The 26391-nt window shown below is 46.4% G+C and overlaps 1 protein-coding gene across 3 annotated transcripts in view; it reads right to left on the bottom strand.

Moving 5' to 3' along the window:
* Nucleotides 1-26391, bottom strand: part of LOC140410645 (uridine-cytidine kinase-like 1) — a 170239-nt gene that overhangs the window by 26433 nt on the left and 117415 nt on the right. For all 3 annotated transcript variants that reach the window (XM_072499009.1, XM_072499008.1, XM_072499011.1), the window contains 2 exons: nt 13384-13491; nt 11184-11340 (listed from right to left, as the gene is read on the bottom strand). In XM_072499009.1, the coding sequence (XP_072355110.1) occupies nt 11184-11340; nt 13384-13491 (265 nt within the window). The remainder of the gene's footprint in view (nt 1-11183; nt 11341-13383; nt 13492-26391) is intronic.

Genomic DNA, 26391 nt, shown 5'->3' with positions numbered 1-26391 from the left:
CAAAGAGATGGGCAAAGCATGGCGAGAGGGGGAGGGGTGGCTATTGGGACTGGTTCTTTGCACAAAGGATGCCACAAAGGATGCTGGGAGGTAGAGGCACAGAGGAAGGAAAGGAATGTGTAATGAGCCTATCAGAATCAGTGGCAGTTAGATTATATGGCCAGGTCAAGGAAAGGGCCTATCGGAATCTTGTATTCGTGTATGTGGAACTTGATACTGCATGAATGTATATGAGACCACATGTGTTGCCTCCCTTTGTCTCATTGGCTTTGGGAGTTTCAAGAGACATGGGTCTCCTGCCTTCATCAGAGGGAGTGGAAGCTTCCAAGCTATTTGAAATAAACTAAAGGAATTTCTAAATCCGAACTCAGCCTTTTGATCGAGACCAGACTGGACAGAAACAACTCAATTTCTTCAGGGGGAGGGTAGGTCTGAGTGTGCACTAAGGGACCAGTGAATCATCGGCACATGTTTTCGTCTTGCCTCAAGCCGATTAGTTCCTGGGTCTCCTTTTTTGATACAATTTCAGGTATTTTGGGCATTCAGCTGGAGCCATGCCCGTTGGTGGCCATTTTTGGAGTTTCTGTCTCACCTGTGCTGCAGATGGGGATGGGGGAAGATGTCCTAGCCTTCTCCGCGCTAATAGCCTGGAGGCGAGTTCTGCTTGGACGGAGGTCCCCAGTGCCATCTAAGGACTCGGCTTGGTTGGGGGACCTGATGGGCCTTTTGTACTTGGTGAAGACAGCCCGTCATCTCCTTTTTCAGGGAACTGGTTACTGTCAGTTATTGGGGGGGCGGGGGGGCGTGTTGTCTTTTTTTGTTAGTCTGTTAAGTTTTTGTTTTCTTCCTGGGGCGGTGGGGAGGAAGATGGAGAGGCTGGGAGGGAATGATATGGGGATGGGATTTGATGTATTGTTGTGTTTGTAATAATGAAAATTTAGCTTGAATAAAAATATATTTTTTAAAACACTCGGAACGTGGAGGATGGTCCGTCAATTAGAAGGGAGATCTAAACTGACTTCCGTTCTCTCCCATCCAGGGCAGTCTGGACTTCCTACCAGGTCTCCTGGACCATGGATTTGATATTTGGAGAGATAGAGGTATTTTTAGGCTGGAGATATGTTTGGTGGGCCTCCTGGTCATCCTTTGAGCAGGTATGCCAACAATTTGATATTCTAAGACACTCCTTTCTAGTATCTGCAACTTAGAGACTTTATCCTCAATAAGACAACTTAGCGCTTGATTCTTCTTTTCCCTGGTGGAAAAAATTCTGACTTCTGCAGAGCCTAAACAGTTAATGAACAAACTTTATGATACCTTATGTTCTAGATCCTGTGTTAATACATTGGGTACTTTGCAGTATTGGGAAAAAGACTTGGCAACTAATATTGAGAAGACATGGAGCAGTATATGGGATAGTGCCAATTAAAATTTGGTGTGGAAATAGAATGAAGAAGACTCGGTTCAAAATACTGCACCACTTGCATATCACGCCAAGCACGAGACAGAGGTTTGATTCTGCTATATTCCTAATATGCTGAAAGTGCCTGGTAGTCTAGGATGATTGAATTTGGACCTGTGTCAAGATTCAATCCTATTGGTCTGGTATGGTTAAGGAGCTTAAGAGGATATTTGGCAAGACCAAATTCAATCCTTTGTCCCCAGTTCTGGATCTCTCAGATAGGAAAATTATTAACGTTCATGAAAAAAAGATTGTATAACATCAGAAGTGGGGATGTTTGCTGATGATTGCACAATGTTCAGTGTTATACGTTTTAGTTGCTGTGAAATGAAGAGTCTAAAGTTCTTGTTCTTTTTCACCAAACACCATTTATTTCACTTCCACAGCCTCTGCACAGAGGCCACCTGAAGCCACTTTACATATCAGTGTCAATTAATGGATACTTAACATAAATGAGACAACTAATTGCAATGTCTCTTAACCCATTACTTAACAGTCTCCCCCTTGGAGAAAAAAAATATTTAGGTGAAAACAAAATTTCAAGAAACTCAAAAACATACACACATGTACCCCCTTTTCTTTTTTTTTGTTTGGACGAGAAAGAAAAAAAAAAGTCACAGAAACAAGCGCCCTTCATTAACAATATCCAAAGGTTTCTGTGAACTCGCCCCTCTATTCGTAAAACAGTCTGACAGATGATAGCTCCTGTCGATCCATTTAATTTTTGTTATTTCCCCTCTGTCCAACATCTGCTTCAAACCTGCGATGTCTATCCGTAACCTCTTCTCACTGACACTTTTTGTAGAGTGCACATTTTCCCACAGGGATTTATTGTCAATGTGACAGTCAATAGGTATATTACCCAAATCCCCTAAGCCCAAAATTTCTGTCAATATCATTCTGTCAAAAACCATATCTACCGCCTCTACAAGGCTTAACGCCTCAGCAGCCAAAGTGCTTTTTACCACTCTCCTTATATTCTTTGTTTCCCACACAAGTGGGCAACATTTACCATTGATCCCCAAAAGGAAAATTATAAAACCTTCTGTGCTTGAAACCCCATCACATAAATTTGCGTAGGACGCATCACTATAAACTATGAGTTTCAAGTGCTTAAGGTCACCTAAAACCGGGAACTTCAAAACACACTCCTGCATTTTTAGTTTGGCCAACGCTTTATTTGCTCTTATTATGTCTTCCACTTTGGGATCATTCATTTTTGTATTCAACTCTAAGACATCAAAACTCACTTCCGGTCTAGTCTGTCTACCTAACCAGTTCAGTTGCCCAATTAAATTTCATAGTTGCTCTTTTTCTATCTTTGAAACCATTGAGCCTTTTTGTGAAACTCGGCTACGACTAATTGCTATTGGGGTGATGCTTTCCAAATAAGATTGCTGACGTAAAGTTGCCCCTAATTTAGTCTGTCCAATTTCCAGTCCAATATATTTAAATGCACCGGAAGCCTGACTTCCAACCCTGAATTCTTTCCTCAAACCAGAGATTACAAAAGCTTCAAAATCACTAGTCCCACCCCACAAAAAATCATCGACATGCATCATAAAAATGCCAGAAAGATTTCCTTTATTCTGCCAGTAAAACATTGCAGGATCTGCTTTCAACTGGCAACAGCCTAACTTTAACAAAACTGACCTCACCGAAAAATACCAAACTCTAGATGCATCATTTAATCCATATACACATTTGTTCAACTTCCAGAGTACCCCTTCTGTGTTAGCTGCTTCTTTAGGAGGACGGAGAAAAATGTCTCTCTGGAGCTGATGCCCCTGCAAAAAGGCAGCTTTTATATCTATAGATTTGCATTCCCATGCCTTTGTGGCTAATAGAGCCAAGAAGATTTTAAAAATAATCTTTCCTGCTGTAGGTGAATCTACCCTTAAATCCTGATATTCTAAGTGTTCTTCAAATCCCCTTGCCACGAGCCTGGCCTTTGCTTTATAAGTTCCATCTGGAAGAACCTTTTCCGTGCAAATCCATCTGTGGGATAGAGCTCTTTGTCCCCTATCTGGTACTTCCGTGTATACCCCAAATTTACTCCAACTATGCAGTTCTTGCTGTTTGGCATCTTTGATAACTTTTTCATCTAATTTATTGGAAACCACCAAAATCTCACGTGCATGTGGGCTTCTACTCCTATTAGTATTCGTAGTCTTACTCATGTTCCGAGATCTTGACAAACTACGTCCCCTCTCCCGCCTGGTATCTCGTTCTGTACTGCTACTGCTTGATCTTTCCCATCTGCTGTGGGATGTCCTTTCAATAGTTCTCGACCTTTTCCTGCGGACCTGTTCACTATCCGATGTATTATCTGAACTGGCACTGCGTTTCTGTGCCCTCCATTTTTGAACTTTGTTTTCCCAATCCATTGTCTTGACTCCTTCCCCTGAATGCTGTACATTCAACCAATGTTTATACTTTCCAGTGGCCTTCCCTGCTCTACTAATAACAGTTGCATCCTTCCATTGACTAGACCCTTCAGGCAAGTATGTCACTTTTGTACCAACTTTTGGCAGTTGCCCTTTCGGAAAAATGGCCTGTTTTAATTCACCAGAAGTGTGTGTTCCTCCACAGAAACCCTGTCTATATCAGTTAATTGGTCCTCATAGTTCTGTAACACATGCGTACCAGATGACTCTGGTTCCTCGTCATGTCTGTCTGCTCTGTCTAAATTTGAAAATTTGTAATCTGTACCCATTATCCTTGATGAATGGACCCTAACAGTTTGATTACCATGTTGCAAAATAATTGTTTTGCCATCTATGCCTATGATCTTCCCTGGGCCTTTGCATTCATTAGAATTGTCTCTCTTATAGTATACCATGCCTCCTTGCTGAAAAACGGCATCTGATGGCCGTATGTTATGTCTATAAGCTCTGCGAATTCTTTCAGAGACTTCTGCTTCCAAAAAAGCTTTTCTACTGCTATATAATGCATTTAAATGTTCAGCAAAACCAGAGCTAATTGTAGTCCCCTCCGAAGCTGGAGGCTGGTCATCCGAAATGGACGGAATTTTAGGATTTCTACCAAACACTAATTGATAAGGACTATGGCCCCCAACCATCTGCAATGAATTCTTTGCATGTTCTGCCAATGCTAAAGCTGAATTTAGCCTGCAATTTGGTCGATGTGCCAAAATTTTCTGAAGCATGGTATCGATGACAGCATGATTTATTTCACAGGCACCATTACTAAATGGGCTTTCTGCAGCCGTATTCATAACTCTGATATTCATGTTTTCACACATATCCCTAAACTCATCATTAGCAAATTCTCCCCCATTGTCCGCAAGGAATTTTGCCAGTGGACCCATTCCTGTCCCTATCCATGTTTCCACGATTTGATCCAGAATTACTCTCTTTTCTTTACTTCGTACAATCGTTGATTGACTAAATCTGGTTGCTAAATCTACAAAATGCAAAATAAATATATTATTTGCTTTATCCCAGATCTTAAGGTCCATGGCCACAATGTCGTTAAAATCCCTGGCCAAAGCTAGGGTTACTATCGGTCGTGCTGGTGTCCTTCTGTACTTCCTACATACTTCACAGTGGTCACTAACCTGTTCTATCAGTTTAGTATAGTCGTCATCCCTTACCCCTGCATCCTTCAATAAATTTTTCAGCCTCCGAGGAGACGGATGTGCAAATTGCCTATGCAGTTTTAATACCACAAGCTTTTTATCAGCTAAAGTCCCATTTTCAACTGCCATTAACACATCCTTAACCACTCTACTTGAAAAATTCTTTGTCAGTAATGGAATACAATAGTGTCCCGACTGTGTAAATTGTAAGTGCACCGTCTTTCCAAAAACTGTTGCCTTATCCTCTTCCATATCCAGTTTCATGTGTGCTTTCTTCATCGATGGTCTGCTCAGAAGCAAAGGTATCTCACTTGATACAACATCCGTGCTAATGAAATGATTCACTCCGGCAATATTGCAAGGGATCACCACTCTTTTCAGCGACTTCAGAGTATTATCATCCCCAAACCTGAAACTTGTGGAACTTTCAAATTCCTTAACCTTGTTAAGATTTTTAGCATTAAAAGAGTCCAGGTAACATTTTAACCAGTCAATTCCACACACAGTAGATGTGCAGCCACTGTCCAATACAGCACAGTTGAAGGATTCTGCAACCAACACCCTCATTACCGGCGTAAAACCGCTTGTCAATAGGACACTGCCTTCTTTCTGGTCACTATCTTTTTCCTCTTCTGACTCTTCCGTGTCATGTGTCGCTTCAAACACTCTATCATAACGAGTTGGACAGTTGAAAGCATAATGGTATTGAGAGTCACATCGAAAACATCGATTTATCATGCCCCGTGCATTTCTGGGGTTCATCTTCCTATTGTAAGTTCTAACTGGGTTTCTGTCTTCATAATTTCCTTGTCTCGGTCTCCGTCTATAGTCTTGAGCCCTGTTCGTAGCCATACGATTTCGCCATCCTGTTACTAGTGTATCTTCCATATTCTGTCTTATTGCAGGCTGACCTATTTGGGTCATCAGAGCCATCGGAATCGAATGTTTCCCCAGAAACTTTTATAAAGCTTTTGTCATCTGTTCGAATAAGGTATCCTTATCAGTAAACTGAACTCCTGTCAAAACCAGGAGCCTATCCATGTTGCTCACTCTAGCACAGTCAAGTAATTTAAAGGCCAACACAGACTGTGGAAATTCCAGATTGTGTTTCTGCAGCCTTTTATATAGTCTGCCAAATTCCATTATATAGTCTTCCATGGAGATATCCTCCATTTTCTGGAACTTATCAAAATCCGACCATGCTTCATACACACTTAACAAGTCATCTTTCTTATAAATCTTATCCATATAATGTAATAAAGTCTCCAGACCTTCTTCTGAGTCTAACTCTTCCAATTCCAGCTCAGAAAGCACTTTGTTTCGGATTTTACTGCCATATGGTAGAGAAAGAGCCAATGCCATACCTTGTTTTCTCTTTCCCAAAGCAGTTACTTTAGTCCACATAACTACTGCACTTCTCCATTGGTTGTACGATTCCCTTTCAGAAAATAAGGGAGGATAGTCATATCCAGCCATCTTTATCCTGGGTTCAGCCATGTATTTTTTTTCTTTTCTTCTCACTCACTCCTTGGTTTGATCAGGAAAAGTTGTATCTTTCAAACCTTCACATTTGCACAGCAGCCATCCTCTGCTCCCATTGTTATACGTTGTATTTGCTGTGAAATGAAGAGTCTAAACTTCTTGTTCCTTTTCACCAAACACCATTTATTTCACTTCCACAGCCTCTGCACAAAACTCTTAACACACCACCTGACAGAGGCCACCTGAAGCCCCTTTACATATCAGTGTCAATTAATGGATACTTAACATAAATGAGACAACTAATTGCAATGTCACTTAACCCATTACTTAACATTCAGCATCATTCATGACCCCTCAAATATTGAAGCAGTTCCCCGATGGCTCCGGATAGATAATCGGGGAGTCTGGTGGTGGTGACACTGAAGATCTGGAGGCAGTTGAGGCAGTACTTTAAGTTGTGGGTGAGGTCAAGAGAGATGCCGATTAGGGGAAACCGTAGGTTTGAGACAGGGAAGTGGGATGGGAAATTTTAGAGATGGGAGTTAGGAATTAAAAGATTTGTTTCTGGGGGGCTATTTTGCGAGGTTGGAGGAGAAATATGGTCTGGGGCAGGGGAGGTATTTAGATATCTGCAGGACCAGGATTTTGCCAGGAAGGAGGTTCAGAGCTTCCAGATAGTACCGGTCTGCACATTGTTGGAGGAGGTATTGACAGCATGGGGAATGGAGAGGGGGGTGGTATTGGCGAATTATGGGTAGATTCTGGGGGAAGACAAGGTAACATTGGAGGGGATTAAAGCAAAGTGGGAGGAAGAGATGGGGGGAAGAGATGGGGGAGGGTATGGAGGACGGGCTGTGGTCTGAGGTGCTCCGGAAGGTTAATGCCTCAACCTCGTGTGCGAGGTTGGGGCTGTTACAGTTGAAGGTGGTTTAAAGGGCGTACCTCACGAGGGCGAGGATGAGCCAACTCTTTGAGGGGGTGATGTATGTGAGTGCGTGGGAGGAGCCCCACAAACCATGTTCACATATTTTGGTGCTATCCAAAATTGGAGGGGTATTGGAGGGAGGTCTTTTAAGGTCAAGTCGGGGGTGGTGCATGTGAGGTTCGAACCAGGGCCTCTAGAAGCCATATTCTGGGTGTTGAATCAACCTGGGCTGCAGCCGGGTGCGGGGGTCTTAGCCTCCGCCTCACTGATTGTCTGAAGGCGGGTCCTGTTGGGGTGGAGGTCAGTTTCTCCACCCTGTGCCTCGGCGTGGCGGGGGGAACTGCTGGAATTTTTGACCCTCGAGAAGGTGAAGTTTGAGTCGAGTGGAGGATGGCGGGTTCTACAATTCATGGGCATTGTTTATTTTGCACTTTCAAGAATTGGATGCCATCAAACATTGGCGGGGGGGGGGGGGGGGGGGGCTGGTGAGTGTATTGTTTACCATGTACGGGATGACCATGGATTCTTTCTTGTTCTGTATTTGGGATGTAGGGGGAGGTTTGGGTTTGTATATTGAAGGGGATGCTGGTTGGGGGGGGGGGGGATTGCTATTGTATTTGTTGTTGTTGGTTATCTTTTGTTGTGTGTATATTTGCTGAAAAAGTGGAAAATGAGAATAAAAATATTTTTTAAAAAATATTGAAGCAGTTCATGTCCAATGTAGCAAGACCTGGGCAATACGCAGGCTTGAGCTGACAAGTAGTAAGTAACATTCTCGCTACACCAAGTACTAGGTATGGTAGTCTGTGTTAGAAGGATTACGGTACCTGGTAATGCCAGAATACCAATGGTGGAGAATGTACTTGTTCCCATTGGTTAAGTTTGTAGGTTAGCTCCGCCCTGCTAGGCGAGGTATGAGAGCCCGTGCCGCCCCAGCAGCTTTCTTCTGTACCTGCGCTGCTGGGGGAAACATCTAGCGTATTAAAGCCTTCAATTGTCTCCAATCTCGCTTCTGGAGTTATTGATCGTGCATCAATTTAATACGCTAGTTTTTAATAAATGGAGCTCCGAATCATGCCGGAGTGTCTGCAACTCAGCCCCCACGCGGTAATTCAGCGGCAACCTTCAAGCACTGGCTGGCGTGCTTCAACGGAGATCTTGGGACGGCCGAAAACACACCCACGGGAGAACAGAAACTACAAGTTCTGCACTCGAGGGTGAGCCCAGAAATATACACCCAAATCGAGGACCCGGGCGATTTCAATGCAGCAATGGAGCTGCTAAAAGGACATTATATTCGTCCTGTAAACCAGATCTACGCCCGACATCTGCTACCGACGAGGCGACAAATCTCTGGGGGATCACGGGAAGAATTCTACCGTGCGCTCCTGGTGTTGGGGAGAAACTGCAGCTGCCCGCAAGTTTTGGCGAGCGACCATACAGAACCTCTGATCCGGGACGCTTTCGTTGCAGGTATGCTGTCCTCCCAATCCGCCAGCGATTGCTGGAGAAAGGGACACTAGGCCTCAAGGAGGCACGGACTCTTGCTGGCTCCCAGCACGTGACCTCCCAAAACGCCCGCGGTTACGTCCCTGACCGCGCGGCAGCCCCCTGGGCAGCGTGGAACCCCCCCCCGCGGCTGACCCAGAGGCATTTCCCATTCCCTCCCCCCCGGTCTTAATGAGCGATTTATGAGTGACGAACTGCGTCAATTCCTGCTCAGCAAGGGCATTGCCTCGAGCAGGACGACCAGTTACAACCCCCGCGGAAACGAACAGGTAGAGAGGGAGAATGGAACGGTCTGGAAGACCGTCCTACTGGCCCTGCGGTCCAGGAATCTCCCAGTCTCCCGCTGGCAGGAAGTCCTCCCAGATGCCCTCGTCTCCATCCGGTCACTGCTCTGTACCACGACCAACCAAACACCTCACAAACGTCTCCTTGTCTTTCCCAGGAAGTCCTCCTCAGGGACCTCGCTCCCGACCTGGCTGGCAGCTCCCGGACCCGTCCTGCTCCGAAAACACGTGCGGGCGCACAAATCGGACCCATTGGTCGAGAGGGTCCATCTCCTCCACGCTAACCCTCAGTATGCCTACCCCGACGGCCGACAAGCTACGTTCTCCCTACGGGACCCGTCGCCCGCTGGATCCCCACACACACCCCCGCCACCAGTCCCACCCTCCCGCCCACCGTGTGCGCACCCCACAGACGCCCCCTTCCCAGGTCAGTCGGTCCTTCCACTGGCCCAGTGTAGGGGTGATGAAGCTGCCACAGAAGCCAAAACCACGCTCCTGGAGTCAGAGATGCCCGAACCTCCACCGGCATCATCACCAAAGCTACGACGATCGCAGAGGACGACCAGGGCCCCCGATCGACTAATTGCTTCATTTTGAAATGTACATTACTGTTGTAAATAGTTAAAATGTAATAAGGCAAAACGCTGTACGGAGGTATTACGGTACCTTCATAACTGTAACTTCTAACACTTTTAGCACGTAGTAATACGAAGCCACCACCCCCGCCGGACTCTTTTTTAACAGGGGGTGAATGGGGTAGTCTGTGTTAGAAGGATTACGGTACCTGGTAATGCTGGAATACCATTGGTGGAGAATGTACTTGTTCCCATTGGTTAAGCTTGTATGTTAGCTCCGCCCTGCAGGGCGGGGTATAAGAGCCCATGCCGCCCCAGCAGCTTTCTTCTGTACCTGCGCTGCTGGGGGAAACATCTAGCGTATTAAAGCCTTCAATTGTCTCCAATCTCGCTTCTGGAGTTATTGATCGTGCATCACTAGGCAATGACCATTTCAAACAAAAAAAAGAATCTAGCCATCACTATCACTGAATTTCCTACTATTAACATCCTGGATGTTATATCTGACCCGAAACTGAACTGGACTAGCCATTTAAACATTGTGGCTACAAGAGCATGACTGGGGCTAGGAATCCTGCGGCAAGTAACTCATCCCCAAAGCCTGTCCATCGTCTACAAGGTACAGGTCAGGAACATGGTGGAATACTCTCAAATTACCTGGAAGAGTCCTTCTACACTTGAAGCCTGATACCATTCAGGACAATGCAGCCTGCTTTATTGGCACCCCACAGCATTCACTCCCTTCACTGCCAAAGCACAACCGCAGCTGTGTGTACCACCCACAACATGCACTGCAGGAACTCACCTAGCTTCCTTAGACAGGAGCTTCCAAACCCTCAGCCACTACCATATAGAAGGACAAGGGAAGAAAATATATGGGAACACCACCACCTGGAAGTTCCCCTCCAAGCCACATACTATCATGAATTGGAAATATATTGTTGTTCCTTTATTGTCTTGGGTCAAAATTCTGGTACTCTCTCCCTGCACCACATGCACTGCAGTGGTTCAAGATGACTCACTACCACCTCCTCAAGAGCAATAAATGCTAGCCTAATTAGCGATGCCCACATCCCACAAATGAACTTTTAAAATTCTAAATTATCTTGGATTGCACATCAGCAGCAATTCACTCATATGATTGTTGAAATGGCAATTATCAATAACCTCCACACCAATAACCAGCCTTCCTACTCCCTCATATTCACAAAAAAATACAAGAGGAATGTTTATTACTTTGTAACACCTGGTGACCCTGGAACTTATATTTTACTTTAAGTCAAACACTTAATGTACATGGAGGGTGGGAGAATAAAAAGAAATAAAAGTTCATATATAACCGTACCTATTCCAGGAATAATGTGAAATTCATCATTTACTTTCTTGTCTACAGCAGTGGTGATGATGTTAACCTTAGGAAAAGCATAAGCCACCGAGTGTACTCCCATTTCAGCCATCAGCAATGAGAGCAGAAAAATTTTATCTTCTTGCACGTCATGATCCTGAAATAAGCCAAACAAATTTTAAGAACCATTGTAATTTTCATCAGCTGCAACATTAAATCTGGTGTTAAACTGTAAACAATGGCCTGTAACTTCCTCAATTGTCACTTGACGGATTTATCCATGTTGACATTGCAAAGACTGTCTGCCCAATGTTTTGGATTGTTGAGACAGGAGCAGCAAAAAGGGCCCCCGGCTGCATCAGCGAGGAATAACTGGAGCACAAAGAAGAAACCCATCAACCCCATCATAAGGGCGCGGGGGGGGGGGGGGGGGGGGGGGGGGAGAGAGAGAGGAGGTGGGGCCTCAGTCCCTCAAGGAGTCCCTCGAAGAATCATAGAAGTCGATGACAGTCGATGCCCCTTGACAAAATATTCATGGAACTGGAGCTGCAGATGATAAGCTCCATTATAAAACACAAGATTTTATTCGATGTTTCACAGACCCCTCACAGATCCACCAGATATCATATTCTGATGTGCCACTCAAAGTGATTTAGTTCAGAGTCTTTTGCTTAGAGTAGGACAAAGCACATAGGGCCAGCCAAGACAGTATTTACATTGCCATGCTAGACCATTATCATTTTTCCAACAATCAGCTAGAACTTTTCTGTAACATCACATATTGTACGTGTTAATCTTTAATAATCAAAATAAATAGTTCCAATATAACTTACCAAAGAAATAAACCTAAAATTCACTGTATATATAACTGATAACTGTGTAGGCTCTCTCTTAACATATTAAACCCTGGTTCAAGGCATAAAGGTAAACACTATTGGGGCGATGTGAAGGTAGAGTGGTAACATCCCTGGGTTAGTAATCGAGAGGCCCAGTCTAATGCTTTAGGGTCATGGATTCAAATCCCACCATGGCAACGGGTGGAATACGAGTTCAATTAGCCAGTCTGAAATCAAAAACTAGTCTCAGTGCTGGTGACCACCAAATTACCGTAGATTGTTCTAAAAACCCACCCATACCCAGTCTGGTCTACATGTGACTCCAGACCCACAGCAATGTTGTTGACCCCCAAGTGCTGTGGCAAACCACTCTGATCAAGGGCAATTTGGGATAGGCAACAATGCTGGACTTGTCAGCAATACCCACATCCCATTCAATGATTTTTTTAAAAAATCACATGCAGATGTGGTACTGAAGCTTGCTCTTTTACATCCAAATTTAATAGCCTGCCATTGGATTAACTACCACTTTACCATGGTATTTCAATTCAGATATTAACTGGGTCATTCTCCTGAAACATTAGTCCAAATTTGGCAATTCTACCAAATAACCTTCAGTAGAACCCCTGGTGAACTTTAAGTGGGTACCAGAGTCCACAGAGAGTCTCCTGCCAAACAGGTGGGCTAATAGAGTTATGAAGCTACTGGCTACTGAAAGCCAGGATTAGCTCTTTTTCTTGCCGGGAGAGACTATACTGTTACATGTCTACGCTTTAATTTACAATTCAAAATATATCAATATATCAAATCCAGATTTATTTCCCTTTCAGGTTCACTAGCTTGTGCATTCTCAAACAGACGGTTCTGTGAACTATCAGTATTTGAAAAGAGACTGCATTTGTCTCAGGCATTCAATATTTCAAAGCACAAGGTGATTTCTAATGCAACTAAAATATGAACATCGATAAATAACACCACTGAAGACAGAATTATCCAATCACTACAGTCCACAAGGAGGCCATTTGGCCCATCAAGTCTACCCCAACCCTCTGAAAGAGCACCCTACTAGACCCACTCCCCACCCTATCCCCATAACCCTGTAATATCACTTGAGGATTTTTGTGTTCTAACCTCTCCACAAATTTCCAAACGAAATTCAAAAACGACTGCACTACAATCATTTAAAGACACAGGACACAAATCTTATGCTTTAAACTAAAGCATGATGGCACCCACACCTCCCTTACAGTTCTTTCTCCTATACACCACTTACCAACAAAAAAATTGTAATTCAAGCTTGGCAAAGATTCAGTGGAGTAAAAGACAAACTGTACTCCTTTTTAAATAACTAACTTATTACTTACCAGAAGAACTCGAACGGCCATCATTGCAGCAGCTCCTGTTGACACTGTACTGTCCATCAGAATGACATAATCATCACTAATATCCTTAGGTAAACGAAGGTAATGTAGCTGTGCAAAAGATAGAAAAATTAATCAACCCAATCGATCAAAAAAGACCATTTCATCTTTTATATTTTGAAACTTGCAAGTTAATTTTTAAATTGCATAGCAGATGTAAGATTATCAGATTACTAACCAGAATATGAATTGTTGCTTGGTAGTACATTACCATCATCATCTTTATTAGTGTCAAAAGTAGGCTTACATTAACACTGCAATGAAGTTACTGTGAAAATCTCCTTGTCGCCACACTCCGGCGCCTTTTCGGGTATAGAGTAACAATTTGTACTTTTTCAGCAGACATGTGTAGTCTTACACTCATCAGGGTGGACATTAGAATGCCAAAATTCAAAGGGAGCAATAACTTGCACTGAAAGGAATACTGATTGGCAAACACCTCTTATTGGTCAAGGCTTTGCCATTGAGAATGCACCAGGAAGCTTAACAGTACAAATTGTTGCTCCCTTTAAATCTTGGTGTTCTTCAGTCTGTCCTAAGTGCAAGACGAAAAGCTTCGACAGCACGTCTCTTTTTTCAGAATACAAATTGTTAAAATCTAAATTTATTACTAGAAACTAACATACAACTTGATTTAGGCACTGATCTTGGTAATGTAGTAAAGTGAAAAAACTTAAAGTCCAGCACAGTATCGAAAAGATGCTGAGGTAGATGGATTCTGGAGTTTACATCAAGCTTTGCAGTTTACTGCAGCAAAAATATTACATCTTGAAGCCTGTCTGTGAGAAACTGCTCGTGCAAAAATGGAATACAAGTGTCCCTCTCTATAAGGTGGCATATGATGTAAATGCCTTAAAAGGGCATACGCAACTATGTAAGGTTAGCAACACGTACTATTCCTGGTTGGTTAAGGCAAACATTCTCAGGGCATGCTCAACCTTTTGGTGAAGATGACTGAAGAGAGGGACGGTTTAACTGGATAAGAGCCAGGATATAAAAGGACCACCTGATCAGATTCACACAGTGGAGAAATTTAGAAAACAAGATAAGAACAATCAAAACAAGAGGCAAAGGAGAGGGAGAGAGAAACAAATGAAGAGGTTGGTCCCCAAGACCAAAGGCTGCAAGAAAGGAAGTCACTTACACTCCTCATCCAGTCATAATACAAACAATATAGAGCCTGTGTTAGACTGTAAATTATTGTCCAAGTTTATTGCTTATAGCTTACCTGAAAACTTAATAAACTTATTCTTTATCTCACTAAAAGTAGCCCCAAAATGATTAGGGACTGAAAGACATAACACCAACAGTGGCACCCTAGATGGGACTGGCTAGGTTGTGAACATTTTGGGAGACAGTCAGAATCTCGAGATTACACGTTCAGTCAGCACTCTTCTTCGGAGAGAAAACTTTGGGGCATGAGGGGACCCTGACAAACCAATCAGTGGTTGAAGGCAATTACAATACAATAAATGAAAGTTACATCATCCAAAAATGTCAAACAGGTCTTCAAGCAGAAAATGTAGTTTATCCAAGATAGGATAAGACGGACAAAGTTAAAAAAAGTGAGATGGTGAGACCATCTTGCGTTCACCAGATTATTAACTCGAAAGATCAGGAAATAGAGCGCCTTAACCAGTGGGTTTGAGATTTAGAACTGTGCAAGAAATGTACAACCGAGCAACAGGTCTCTAACCTGAATGTTAGTCCAGCTGTGATTGAAACTCAAGAAGCTAGAAACCAGCTGAAACATCAAGAGGAGGGTGAATGTTTGACAGAGTTGGGAAACCAAAACAAGCTGTTGAGAGGACAGTTCAAAAAGGGGGAGAAAAAAAGTTGAAAGCATCACTTGGGCTGAAATTAAGATTGTGCAGCAGGAAAAATGGTAATAAGGAAAAGAAATAAGTTTAAAGCCCACAGCAATAGTTAGAACTGCTGTGAGGATAAGGAGCTGAGGAAGGAGCAGTGCTCCGAAAGCTAGTGTTTGAAACAAACCTGTTGGACTTTAACCTGGTGTTGTAAGACTTCTTACTGTGCTCACCCCAGTCCAACGCCGGCATCTCCACATCATGTGAGGATAAGTGTTATTCCTGTTTTAAGGTAACGTAACGAGTTTTTCCAGTGTGTTTTGTGTACAAAAGTCTGATCATATCACTTGTGCTCTTTTCGGCAGAGCTAAAGGTCGTTATCACTTTGTTATCTGGTCTTTGATGTTGGAAGTATAAGTTTGTACTTGTTCTATCTGTACAGGTATAGATTTTTGGTGAAATTTGAGTCATGTTTTACGTTGTAAACTTATTGACACCTAGCTCTTTGGGTTAGAAAATTAGAACGAAAGAGAGTTTTGCCACATGGTTCCTGTAAAGGTTTATGAATGTCAACATTTTAATGTTGTATGAAAAATATCAATGATAGTCTGTTCAAAGAACAAAGAACAAAGAATTATACAGCACAGGAACAGGCCCTTTGGCCCTCCAAGCCCATGCCGACCATGCTGCCCGACTAAACTACAATCTTCTACACTTCCTGGTTCCGTATGCCTCTATTCCCATCCTATTCATGTATTTGTCAAGATGCCCCTTAAATGTCACTATCGTCCCTGCTTCCACCACCTCCTCCGGTAGCGTGTTCCAGGCACCCACTACCCTCTGCGTAAAAAACTTGCCTCGTACATCTACTCTAAACCTTGCCCCTCTCATCTTAAACCTATGCCCCCTAGTAATTTACCCCTCTACCCCAGGGAAAAGCCTCTGACTATTCATTTCCCTTAAATAAAATTGGAATTATATTTCAAAGTAAAGTTGGTTGTTGGTGTGTCATTCTTGTTTAAAATTGATTTTTGCAACTGTGGAAAAGGAACATTTTGTTTTGTAAGAGATGAGCTCCAGCCTTTAAAATGTTTGGCACAAATCCAAATGAACTGTTTGAAATATTTTGCTTTAATTTGAATAGAGTTTTTAGCTTGGAGATGTGTGTGTCCTTATTTATGAATCTAAGGGAACTGAATTTGATGGTCTGCCGCTCCCAAAAAACAGAGGGGCCATGCAGGGGAAGAGAAACAAAGATATCAAAACAGGTCCCCTTTGTTCTTTTGACAATATCATCTGAAAGTCAAGAATGTGTGGATATGCGTGTGCACATGTGATTTGTTACGTGGAGCAATTAACATGCGGAAATGCATTGCAATTTTACACTGAAGAATGATTTACAGACATGTGTAACTACTTGACAAACGGCATGACATGAATGGTTCATGTGGTCGGTAGTATGAGGCAACATTTTAAAATCATCAAGCAACCGACACATACCACATTGAGAAAAACTGACTTTAAAACAATCAAGACAGGTCGTGGTCAAAATGAGTAAAATGAAAGTAAAAGATAACATTTTTGTAAGGGCAATTATGGGAAATTTTAGTTACTACTTGAGAATTCTCCAGAAGGTGGACACAGGTGAATCGGAGAATCATTCAAGTCCATGCTTAATTTGTCACTTTCATTGTGTTACATGGTAATAACTCGGAATTAGCAGCATTCCTGCAAAAAAAATAGAATCATAGAATTATACAGTACAAAGAGGGCATTCGGCCCATCAAACTTGCACCGTCAAGAAATAAAAAATAATCTACACTAATCCCACTTCCCACCACTTGGCCCATAGCCTTGAATGTTATGGCATCTCAAGTGCTCATCCAAGTACTTTTTAAAGATTCTGAGATTTCCTGCCTCAACTACCCTCCCAGGCTGTGCATTCCAGAGCCACACTGCCTTCTAGGTGAAAATTATTTTCCTCCAATCCCTTCTAAATCTCCTGCCTTTCACATTAAAATTATGCCTTTGTTACTGATCTTTAAACTAAGAGGAACAACTGCATTCAATCAACCCGGTCCAGGCCCCTCATAATCAATCAATCAGGTCCCCTATCAGCTTTCTCTGTTCCAAAGAAAACAACCCAAGCCTCTCTTCATTGCTAAAATTCTCCAACACAGGCAACATCCTGGTAAATCTCCTCGGCACCCTCTCTCCAGTGGAATCACATCCTTCCTACGGTGAGGCGACCAGAACTGCACACAGTACTCCAGCTGTGGCCAAACCAAAGTCCTGTACAGCTCCAATATAACCTCCCTGATCTTATAATCTATGCCATGACTGATAAAAGCAAGTGTCCCAACTGCCTACTTAACTACCCTATTAACCTGTGCTGCAGCTCAGGGATCTATGGACAAGCACCCCAAGACTCAACAAAAATTCAATTAAATTTGTTCGGCATGACCTCCCTAAAGCCATGTTGACTATTGTTGATCAAACGATTGATTCTGTCCTTCAGAATCTTCTCCAATAGTTTCCCTACCACTGATGCGAGACTCACTGGTCTGTAATTCCCAGGTTTATCTCTACCACCCTTCTTGAAAAGCATAATAGCCATCTTCCAGTCCTCTGGTACCTTCCCCTGTGGCTAGAGAGGGATAAAAAATTTGAGACAGAGCCCCTGTAATTTTCTCCCTTGCCTCCCACAGCAGCCTGGGCCACAACTCCTCTGGACCTGGGAATTTGTCCTATTTTAAGCCTGCCAAAACCTCCAGTACCTTCTCGCTCCCTATATAAGGGAGATCATTGAGTGAGATGATCTATAGGTGGGGAGTACTAATCTATACACCTGTTAGAAATAGCTAGCTAAGCCAGAAATCAATTATGAAAAGTCATTGAGGATAACAGGAAACAGAGTTGGCATAAATGGGTATTTTTCTGGTTGGCAGGATGCAATGATGGGTGTGCCACGGGATCAGTACTGGGCCTCAATATTTTACAATTAATATAAATGAGTTGGTTGAAGGGACCCAAGTACAGTTGATAAATTTGCTGATGACACAAAAATGGGTAGGAAAACAAGCTGTGAAGAGAACATCATTTTTTTATTTTATTTTTTATTCGTTCATGGGATGTGGCGCGTTGCTGGCTGGGTCAGCATTTATTTCCGATCCCCGAGGGCAGTTAAGAGTCAACCACATTGAGGGTTTCCGGTTGTGACCATGGAGTTGAGTCGTCACACACAGGTCGAGTGGTCACACACACTCCTGCCTGAAGGCACAGAAAAGAGTTCTTTTTTACCCAATGTTGGGTGGAATTTTGGTGAAAAGATGTAGGTGAAGAACAAAGAACAAAGTAAAGTACAGCACAGGAACATGCTGCCCGTCTAAACTAAAATCTTCTACACTTTCTGGGTCCGTATCTGATGCACGATCAATCACTAGTAAAACGAGGTAGTAACATAACTGAAGGCTTTAATAGACTAGAACTGTTCCCCAGCAGCTTCGGTACAGAATGCGGGCTGCTGAGACGGTACCGGTTCTTATACCCCGCTTGTCAGGGCGGAGCTACATACAAAACAGCCAATGGTAAACTCCTAGGTTTAACCAATGGTCTTCAGCCTCTCGGGTACTGCAATACCTGATAATACAACATTCACCCCGTTAAAAAAAAAAAAGAGTCCGGCGGGGGTGGTGGCCAGTGGTTACAATTGCATTTAACATGGTATGATCAGATATGGAGGTACCGTGATACCTCCTTACAGGGTTGGAGAGAATATTTACAATCATGGAAGATATATACATTGTGTTTATTTACAGTTACAGATCGGTTATACTGAAGCAATCAGTCGGTCGGGTGGCCTGGTCGTCTTCCTGGATCGTCTGAGCCTCGGTGGTGATTCCGGTGGGGGCCCGGGCGGCTGCGACTCCGGGAGCGTGGCTTTGGCCTCCATGGCAGCTTCGTCACCCCTTGACAGCGCTGGTGGGGCTAACGGTTGACAAGAGAGGCGAGCGCCTGTCGGGGGCGTCGGTGGGTGGGAGGGCCTAGGCAAGGGCGGCGGGAGGACTGAGCCTCCTGTGAGGTGCTGCGGAGAGGGGGGGGGGTTTGGCTGCGAGTGGGATTCCGGCGGGCGCCAGGTCCCGTAGGGAGACCGTATCTTGCCGGCTGTCAGGGAATGCCACGTAGGCGTACTGGGGGTTAGTGTGCAGCAACTAACCTCTCGACCAACGGGTCCGGCTTGTGCGCCCGTATGTGTTTTTGGAGCAGGATGGGTCCGGGTGTTGCTAGCCAAGTCGGGAGCGGGTTCCGGGAGGAGGACTTCCTGGGGAAAACAAGGAGACGTCATGAGGTGTCTGATTGGTAGTTGTACAGAACAGTGACCGGATGGCGTGGTGGGCCTCTGGGAGGACTTCTCGCCAGCGGGAGACTGGGAGGGCCCTCGACCATAGGGCCAGCCTACCAGACCGTTCCGTTCTCCCTCTCTACCTACCCATTTCCCCGGGGGTTGTAACTGGTCGTCCAGCTTGAGGCGATGCCCCTGTTGAGTAGGAATTAATGCAGTTCGTCGCTCATAAAGGAGGACCCCCTATCACTGTGTATGTACGCGGGGATACCGAACAGTGTAAAGATACCCTGGAGGGCCTTGATGATGGTGGTTGCGGTCATGTCTGGGCAGGGGATGGCGAATGGGAACCGGGAGTACTCGTCAATCACGTTCAGGAAGTACGTGTTGCGATCAGTGGAGGGGAGGGGGCCTTTGAAGTCCATGCTGAGGCGTTCAAAAGGGACGGGAAGCCTTTATCAGGTGCGCCCTCTCTGGCCGGTAGAAGTGCAGTTTGCACTCCGTGCAGATTTGGCAGTCCCTGGTGGCCGTCCTGACTTCCTCGATGGAGTAGGGCAGGTTGTGGGTCTTAATAAAATGGAAAAAGTGAGTGACCCCCGGTTGGCAGAGGTCCTCGTGGAGGGCTCGGAAGCGGTCCACTTGTGCGGTGGCACATGTGCCGCGGGACAGGGCATCAGGAGGCTCGTTTAGCTACCCGGGACGATACAAGATCTCGTAGTTGTAGGTGGAGAGTTCTATCCTCCACCGCAAGATCTTGTCGTTTTTTATCTTGCCCCGCTGTGCATTATCAAACATGAACGCCACCGACCGTTGGTCAGTGAGGAGAGTGAATCTCCTGCCAGCCAGGTAATGCCTCCAATGTCGCACAGCTTCTACTATGGCTTGTGCCTCTTTTTCGACCGAGGAATGGCGAATTTCGGAAGCATGGAGGGTACGGGAGAAGAAGGCCACGGGTCTGCCCGCTTGGTTGAGGGTGGCGGCCAGAGTTACGTCGGACGCGTCGCTCTCGACCTGGAAGGGGAGGGACTCGTTGATGGCGCGCATCGTGGCCTTTGCAATGTCTGCTTTGATGCGGCTGAAGGCCTGGTGGGCCTCCATCGACAGGGGAAAGGTTGTGGACTGGATTAGGGGTCGGGCTTTGTCTGCGTAGTTCGGGACCCACTGGGCGTAATAACTGAAAAACCCGAGGCAGTGCTTCAGGGCCTTGGGGCCGTCAGGGAGGGGGAACTCCATGAGGGGGCGCATGCGTTCAGGGTTGGGGCCTATAACTCCATTTCGCAGTACGTAGCCGAAAATGGTTAGACGGTCGGTGCTAAATACGCATTTATCCTTCTTATACGTTAAGTTAAGGATTTTAGCGGTCTGGAGAAATTTCCGGAGGTTAGTGCCGTGGTCCTGCTGGTCATGGCCGCAGATGGTGACATTATCAAGATACTGAAACGTTGACTTCCGGGTGCGGCGATGACTAGCTGAGTCGCACGTTTCGGCAGCTCCCGGTGTAACGGACTTTTGGGTTCTTAATAAGAGCCCCAACGGCAATTTTAACGGCTAAAAGTACTGTGCGGTGAACCAGAAGGGAATCCCCCCTTGATACGGATGGAAAAAGGAGAGGAAGGTGACCGGATTGCGGTGGATCCTTTAGAGCAGCGGCAAGGAAGGCAAGCAAAAACCAAGATGGCGTCGGAAGGTGGCAGTTTAATATGGGGCCCTGAACAACACGAGTTTTTGAAACGCTGCGTGGAAGAACTCAAAAAGGAAATGAAGAAGGAGCTGTTGGCCCCGATATTACAGGCGATCGAAGGGCTAAAGGAGGAGCAAAAGACCCAGGAGCGGAAGCTTCGGGTCGTGAAGGCAAAGGCTGCCGAGAATGAGGACGACATACAGGGCCTGGTGGTGAAGACGGAGATGCACGAGGCACACCATAAACGATGTGTGGAAAGGCTGGAGGCGCTGGAGAACAACGCGAGGAGGAACAACCTAAGGATTCTTGGCCTTCCTGAAGGTGCGGAGGGAGCGGACGTCGGGGGATATGTGAGCACGATGCTGCACTCGTTAATGGGAGCGGAGGCCCCGGCGGGTCCGCTGGAGGGAGCATACAGAGTGATGGCGCGAGGACCGAGAGCAGGAGAAATTCCTAGAGCCATAGTGGTGAGATTCCTCCGTTTTAAGGACAGAGAGATGGTCCTTAGATGGGCAAAGAAAACTCGGAGCAGTAAGTGGGAGAACGCGGTGATCCGCGTATACCAAGACTGGAGTGCGGAGGTGGCGAGAAGGAGGGTGAGCTTTAATCGGGCCAAGGCGGTGCTTTACAAAAAGAAGATAAAATTCGGAATGCTGCAACCGGCAAGACTGTGGGTCACATATCAAGGGAGGCACCACTACTTTGAGACGGCGGATGAGGCGTGGACTTTTATCGTGGAAGAAAAATTGGAATGAGCGGGTTATTAAAAAAAAGAACGTTTGAAACAAAGTGGTGGGGCGAGTATGGGGGGCGAAGAAGGGGGGAAAGAGGAGTTTTATGTTATTAATCCTGCGATGTGGTAACTTTTCTCTCTTCCACAGGAGGTGGTGGGGGGAGGAAAGGAGGTGGAAGAGATGGGGCGTTTGCCATTGGGGGCGGGGCCAAGGGGGAAGCGCAGGCTCGGTTCCCGCGCTATGATAATCATGGCGGGAATAGGGAAGCAGGAAGGAGGGGGCATCGCACGGTGCGAGCCGAGGTCACGGGGGGAAGCCGAGGTCGGCCAGAGTTTGCTGACTTCTGGGAGCAACATGGGGGGTGTAACTACGCTAGTGGGGGATCTAGCGGGGGGGGAATTATTGGGCTGCTGCTGGGGAGAGGGGGGAGCTGGTATGGGGTGGGATGGGCGGGGGGGGGCACCGCCTGGGGGGGACACAGCTGCGTGGGAACCGGGTGAGGAGCTGGAAAAAGGGGATGGCTAATCGACAAGGGGGGGGGGGGGTAAAAATCCCCCCAACCCGGCTGATCACGTGGAACGTGAGAGGGCTGAACGGGCCGATAAAGAGGGCACGGGTACTCGCACACCTTAAGAAACTTAAGGCAGACGTGGTTATGTTACAGGAAACGCATTTGAAACTGATAGACCAGGTGAGACTACGCAAAGGTTGGGTGGGGCAGGTGTTCCATTCGGGGCTAGATGCAAAAAAACAGGGGGGTGGCTATATTAGTGGGGAAGCGGGTAATGTTTGAGGCAAAGACTATAGTGGCGGATAGCGGGGGCAGATACGAGATGGTGAGTGGCAAACTACAGGGGGAGACGGTGGTTTTGGTAAACGTAGATGCACCGAACTGGGATGATGCCAATTTTATGAGGCGTATGCTAGGACACATCCCGGACCTAGAGGTGGGAAAGTTGGTAATGGGGGGAGATTTCAATACGGTGTTGGAACCAGGGCTGGACAGGTTGAGGTCCAGGACTGGAAGGAGGCCGGCAGCAGCCAAGGTGCTTAAAGATTTTATGGAGCAGATGGGAGGAGTAGACCCGTGGAGATTTAGCAGACCTAGGAGTAAGGAGTTTTCGTTTTTCTCCTATGTCCACGAAGTCTATTCGCGAATAGACTTTTTTGTTTTGGGAAGGGCGTTGATCCCGAAGGTGAGGGGAACGGAGTATACGGCTATAGCCATTTCGGATCACGTTCCACATTGGGTGGACTTAGAGATAGGGGAGGAAACAGAAGGGCGCCCACCCTGGAGAATGGACATGGGACTAATGGCAGATGAGGGGGTGTGTCTAAGGGTGAGGGGGTGCATTGAAAAGTACTTGGAACTCAATGACAATGGGGAGGTCCAGGTGGGAGTGGTCTGGGAGGCGCTGAAGGCAGTGGTTAGAGGGGAGCTGATATCAATAAGGGCACATAAAGGAAAGCAGGAAAGGAGGGAACGGGAGCGGTTGCTGCAAGAAATTCTGAGGGTGGACAGGCAATATGCGGAGGCACCGGAGGAGGGACTGTACAGGGAAAGGCAAAGGCTACACGTAGAATTTGACTTGCTGACAACGGGTACTGCAGAGGCACAGTGGAGGAAGGCACAGGGTGTACAGTACGAATATGGGGAGAAGGCGAGCAGGTTGCTGGCCCACCAATTGAGGAAAAGGGGAGCAGCGAGGGAAATAGGGGGAGTGAGGGATGAGGAAGGAGAGATGGAGCGGGGAGCGGAGAGAGTGAATGGAGTGTTCAAGGCATTTTATAAAAAATTATACGAAGCTCAACCCCCGGATGGGAGGGAGAGAATGATGGGCTTTCTGGACCGGCTGGAATTTCCCAAGGTGGAGGAGCAGGAAAGGGTGGGACTGGGAGCACAGATTGAAATAGAGGAAGTAGTGAAAGGAATTAGGAGCATGCAGGCGGGGAAGGCTCCGGGACCGGATGGATTCCCAGTTGAATTTTACAGGAAATATGTGGACTTGCTCGCCCCGCTACTGATGAGGACCTTTAATGAGGCAAAGGAAAGGGGACAGCTAACCCGACTCTGTCTGAGGCAACGATATCACTTCTCCTAAAGAAGGAAAAGGACCCGCTGCAATGCGGGTCCTATAGACCTATTTCCCTCCTTAATGTAGACGCTAAGATTCTGGCCAAGGTAATGGCAATGAGGATAGAGGATTGTGTCCCGAGGGTGGTCCATGAGGACCAAACTGGGTTTGTGAAGGGGAGACAGCTGAATACGAATATACGGAGGCTGCTCGGGGTAATGATGATGCCCCCACCAGAGGGGGAAGCGGAGATAGTGGTGGCGATGGATGCCGAGAAAGCATTTGATAAGAGTGGAGTGGGATTATTTGTGGGAGGTGCTGAGGAGATTTGGTTTTGGAGATGAGTATGTTGGATGGGTGCAGCTGTTGTATAGGGCCCCAGTGGCGAGTGTGGTCACGAATGGACGGGGATCTGCATACTTTCGGCTCCATAGAGGGACAAGGCAGGGATGCCCTCTGTCCCCATTACTGTTTGCACTGGCGATTGAGCCCCTGGCAATAGCATTGAGGGGTGCCAAGAAGTGGAGGGGAGTACTTAGAGGAGGAGAAGAACACCGGGTATCTCTGTGTGCGGATGACTTGTTGTTAGATGTAGCGGACCTGGCGGAGGGGATGCCAGAGATAATGCGGACACTTCGGGAGTTTGGAGAATTCTCAGGATATAAACTGAACATGGGGAAAAGTGAGTTGTTTGTGGTGCATCCAGGGGAGCAGAGCAGAGAAATAGAGGACTTTCCGCTGAGGAAGGTAACGAGAGACTTTCGTTACTTGGGGATCCAGATAGCCAAGAATTGGGGTACATTGCATAGGTTAAATTTAACGCGATTGGTGGAACAAATGGAGGAGGACTTCAAGAGATGGGACATGGTATCCCTGTCACTGGCAGGGAGGGTGCAGGCAGTTAAAATGGTAGTCCTCCCGAGATTCCTCTTTGTGTTTCAGTGCCTCCCGGTGGTGATCACGAAGGCTTTTTTCAAAAGGATCGAAAAGAGTATCATGAGTTTTGTGTGGGCCGGGAAGACCCCGAGAGTGAGGAAGGGATTCTTACAGCGTAGTAGGGATAGGGGGGGGCTGGCACTACCGAGCCTAAGTGAGTACTACTGGGCCGCCAATATCTCAATGGTGAGTAAGTAGATGGGGGAAGAGGAGGGAGCGGCATGTAAGAGATTGGAGAGGGCGTCCTGTAGGGGGACTAGCCTACAAGCTATGGTGACGGCCCCATTGCCGTTCTCACCGAAGAAATACACCACAAGCCCGGTGGTGGTGGCGACTTTGAAAATTTGGGGACAGTGGAGACGGCATAGGGGAAAGACGGGAGCCTTGGTGGGGTCCCCGATAAGAAACAACCATAGGTTTGCCCCGGGGAGAATGGATGGGGGATTTGGAATATGGCAAAGAGCAGGAGTAACGCAACTGAAAGATCTGTTTGTGGATGGGAAGTTCGCAAGTCTGGGAGCGCTGACCGAGAAATATGGGTTGCCCCAAGGGAATGCATTCCGGTATATGCAACTGAGGGCTTTTGCGAGGCAGCAGGTGAGGGAATTCCCGCAGCTCCCGACGCATGAGGTGCAGGACAGAGTAATCTCAAAGGCATGGGTGGGGGACGGTAAGGTGTCAGATATATATAGGGAAATGAGGGACGAGGGGGAGATTATGGTAGATGAGCTGAAAGGGAAATGGGAAGAAGAGCTGGGGAAGGAGATTGAGGAGGGGCTGTGGGCGGATGCCCTATGTAGGGTAAACTCATCGTCCTCGTGTGCCAGGCTAAGCCTGATTCAATTTAAGGTGTTACACAGGGCGCATATGACTGGAGCACGGCTCAGTAAATTTTTTGGGGTAGAGGATAGGTGTGCGAGATGCTCGAGAAGCCCAGCGAATCACACCCACATGTTCTGGTCATGTCCGGCACTACAGGGGTTCTGGGTGGGGGTGACAAAGGTGCTTTCGAAAGTAGTGGGGGTCCAGGTCGAACCAAGCTGGGGGTTGGCTATATTTGGGGTTGCACAAGAGCCGGGAGTGCAGGAGGCGAGAGAGGCCGATGTTTTGGCCTTTGCGTCCCTAGTAGCCCGGCGCAGGATGCTGTTGATGTGGAAGGAAGCCAAGCCCCCGGGGGTGGAGACCTGGATAAATGACATGGCAGGGTTTATAAAGCTGGAACGGATTAAGTTCGTCCTAAGGGGATCGGCTCAAGGGTTCACCAGGCGGTGGCAACCGTTCGTCGAATACCTCACAGAAAGATAGAGGGAATGGAAAAGAAGTAGGCAGCAGCAGCAGCCCAGGGGGGAGGGGGGGGGAGGAACCAGAGGGAGTC

This window comes from Scyliorhinus torazame, chromosome 4 (assembly GCF_047496885.1).
Source record: "Scyliorhinus torazame isolate Kashiwa2021f chromosome 4, sScyTor2.1, whole genome shotgun sequence".
NCBI lineage: Eukaryota > Metazoa > Chordata > Chondrichthyes > Carcharhiniformes > Scyliorhinidae > Scyliorhinus > Scyliorhinus torazame.
The sequence above is the reverse complement of the archived record's forward strand: the minus strand, read 5'-3'. Positions and strand labels throughout refer to the sequence as shown.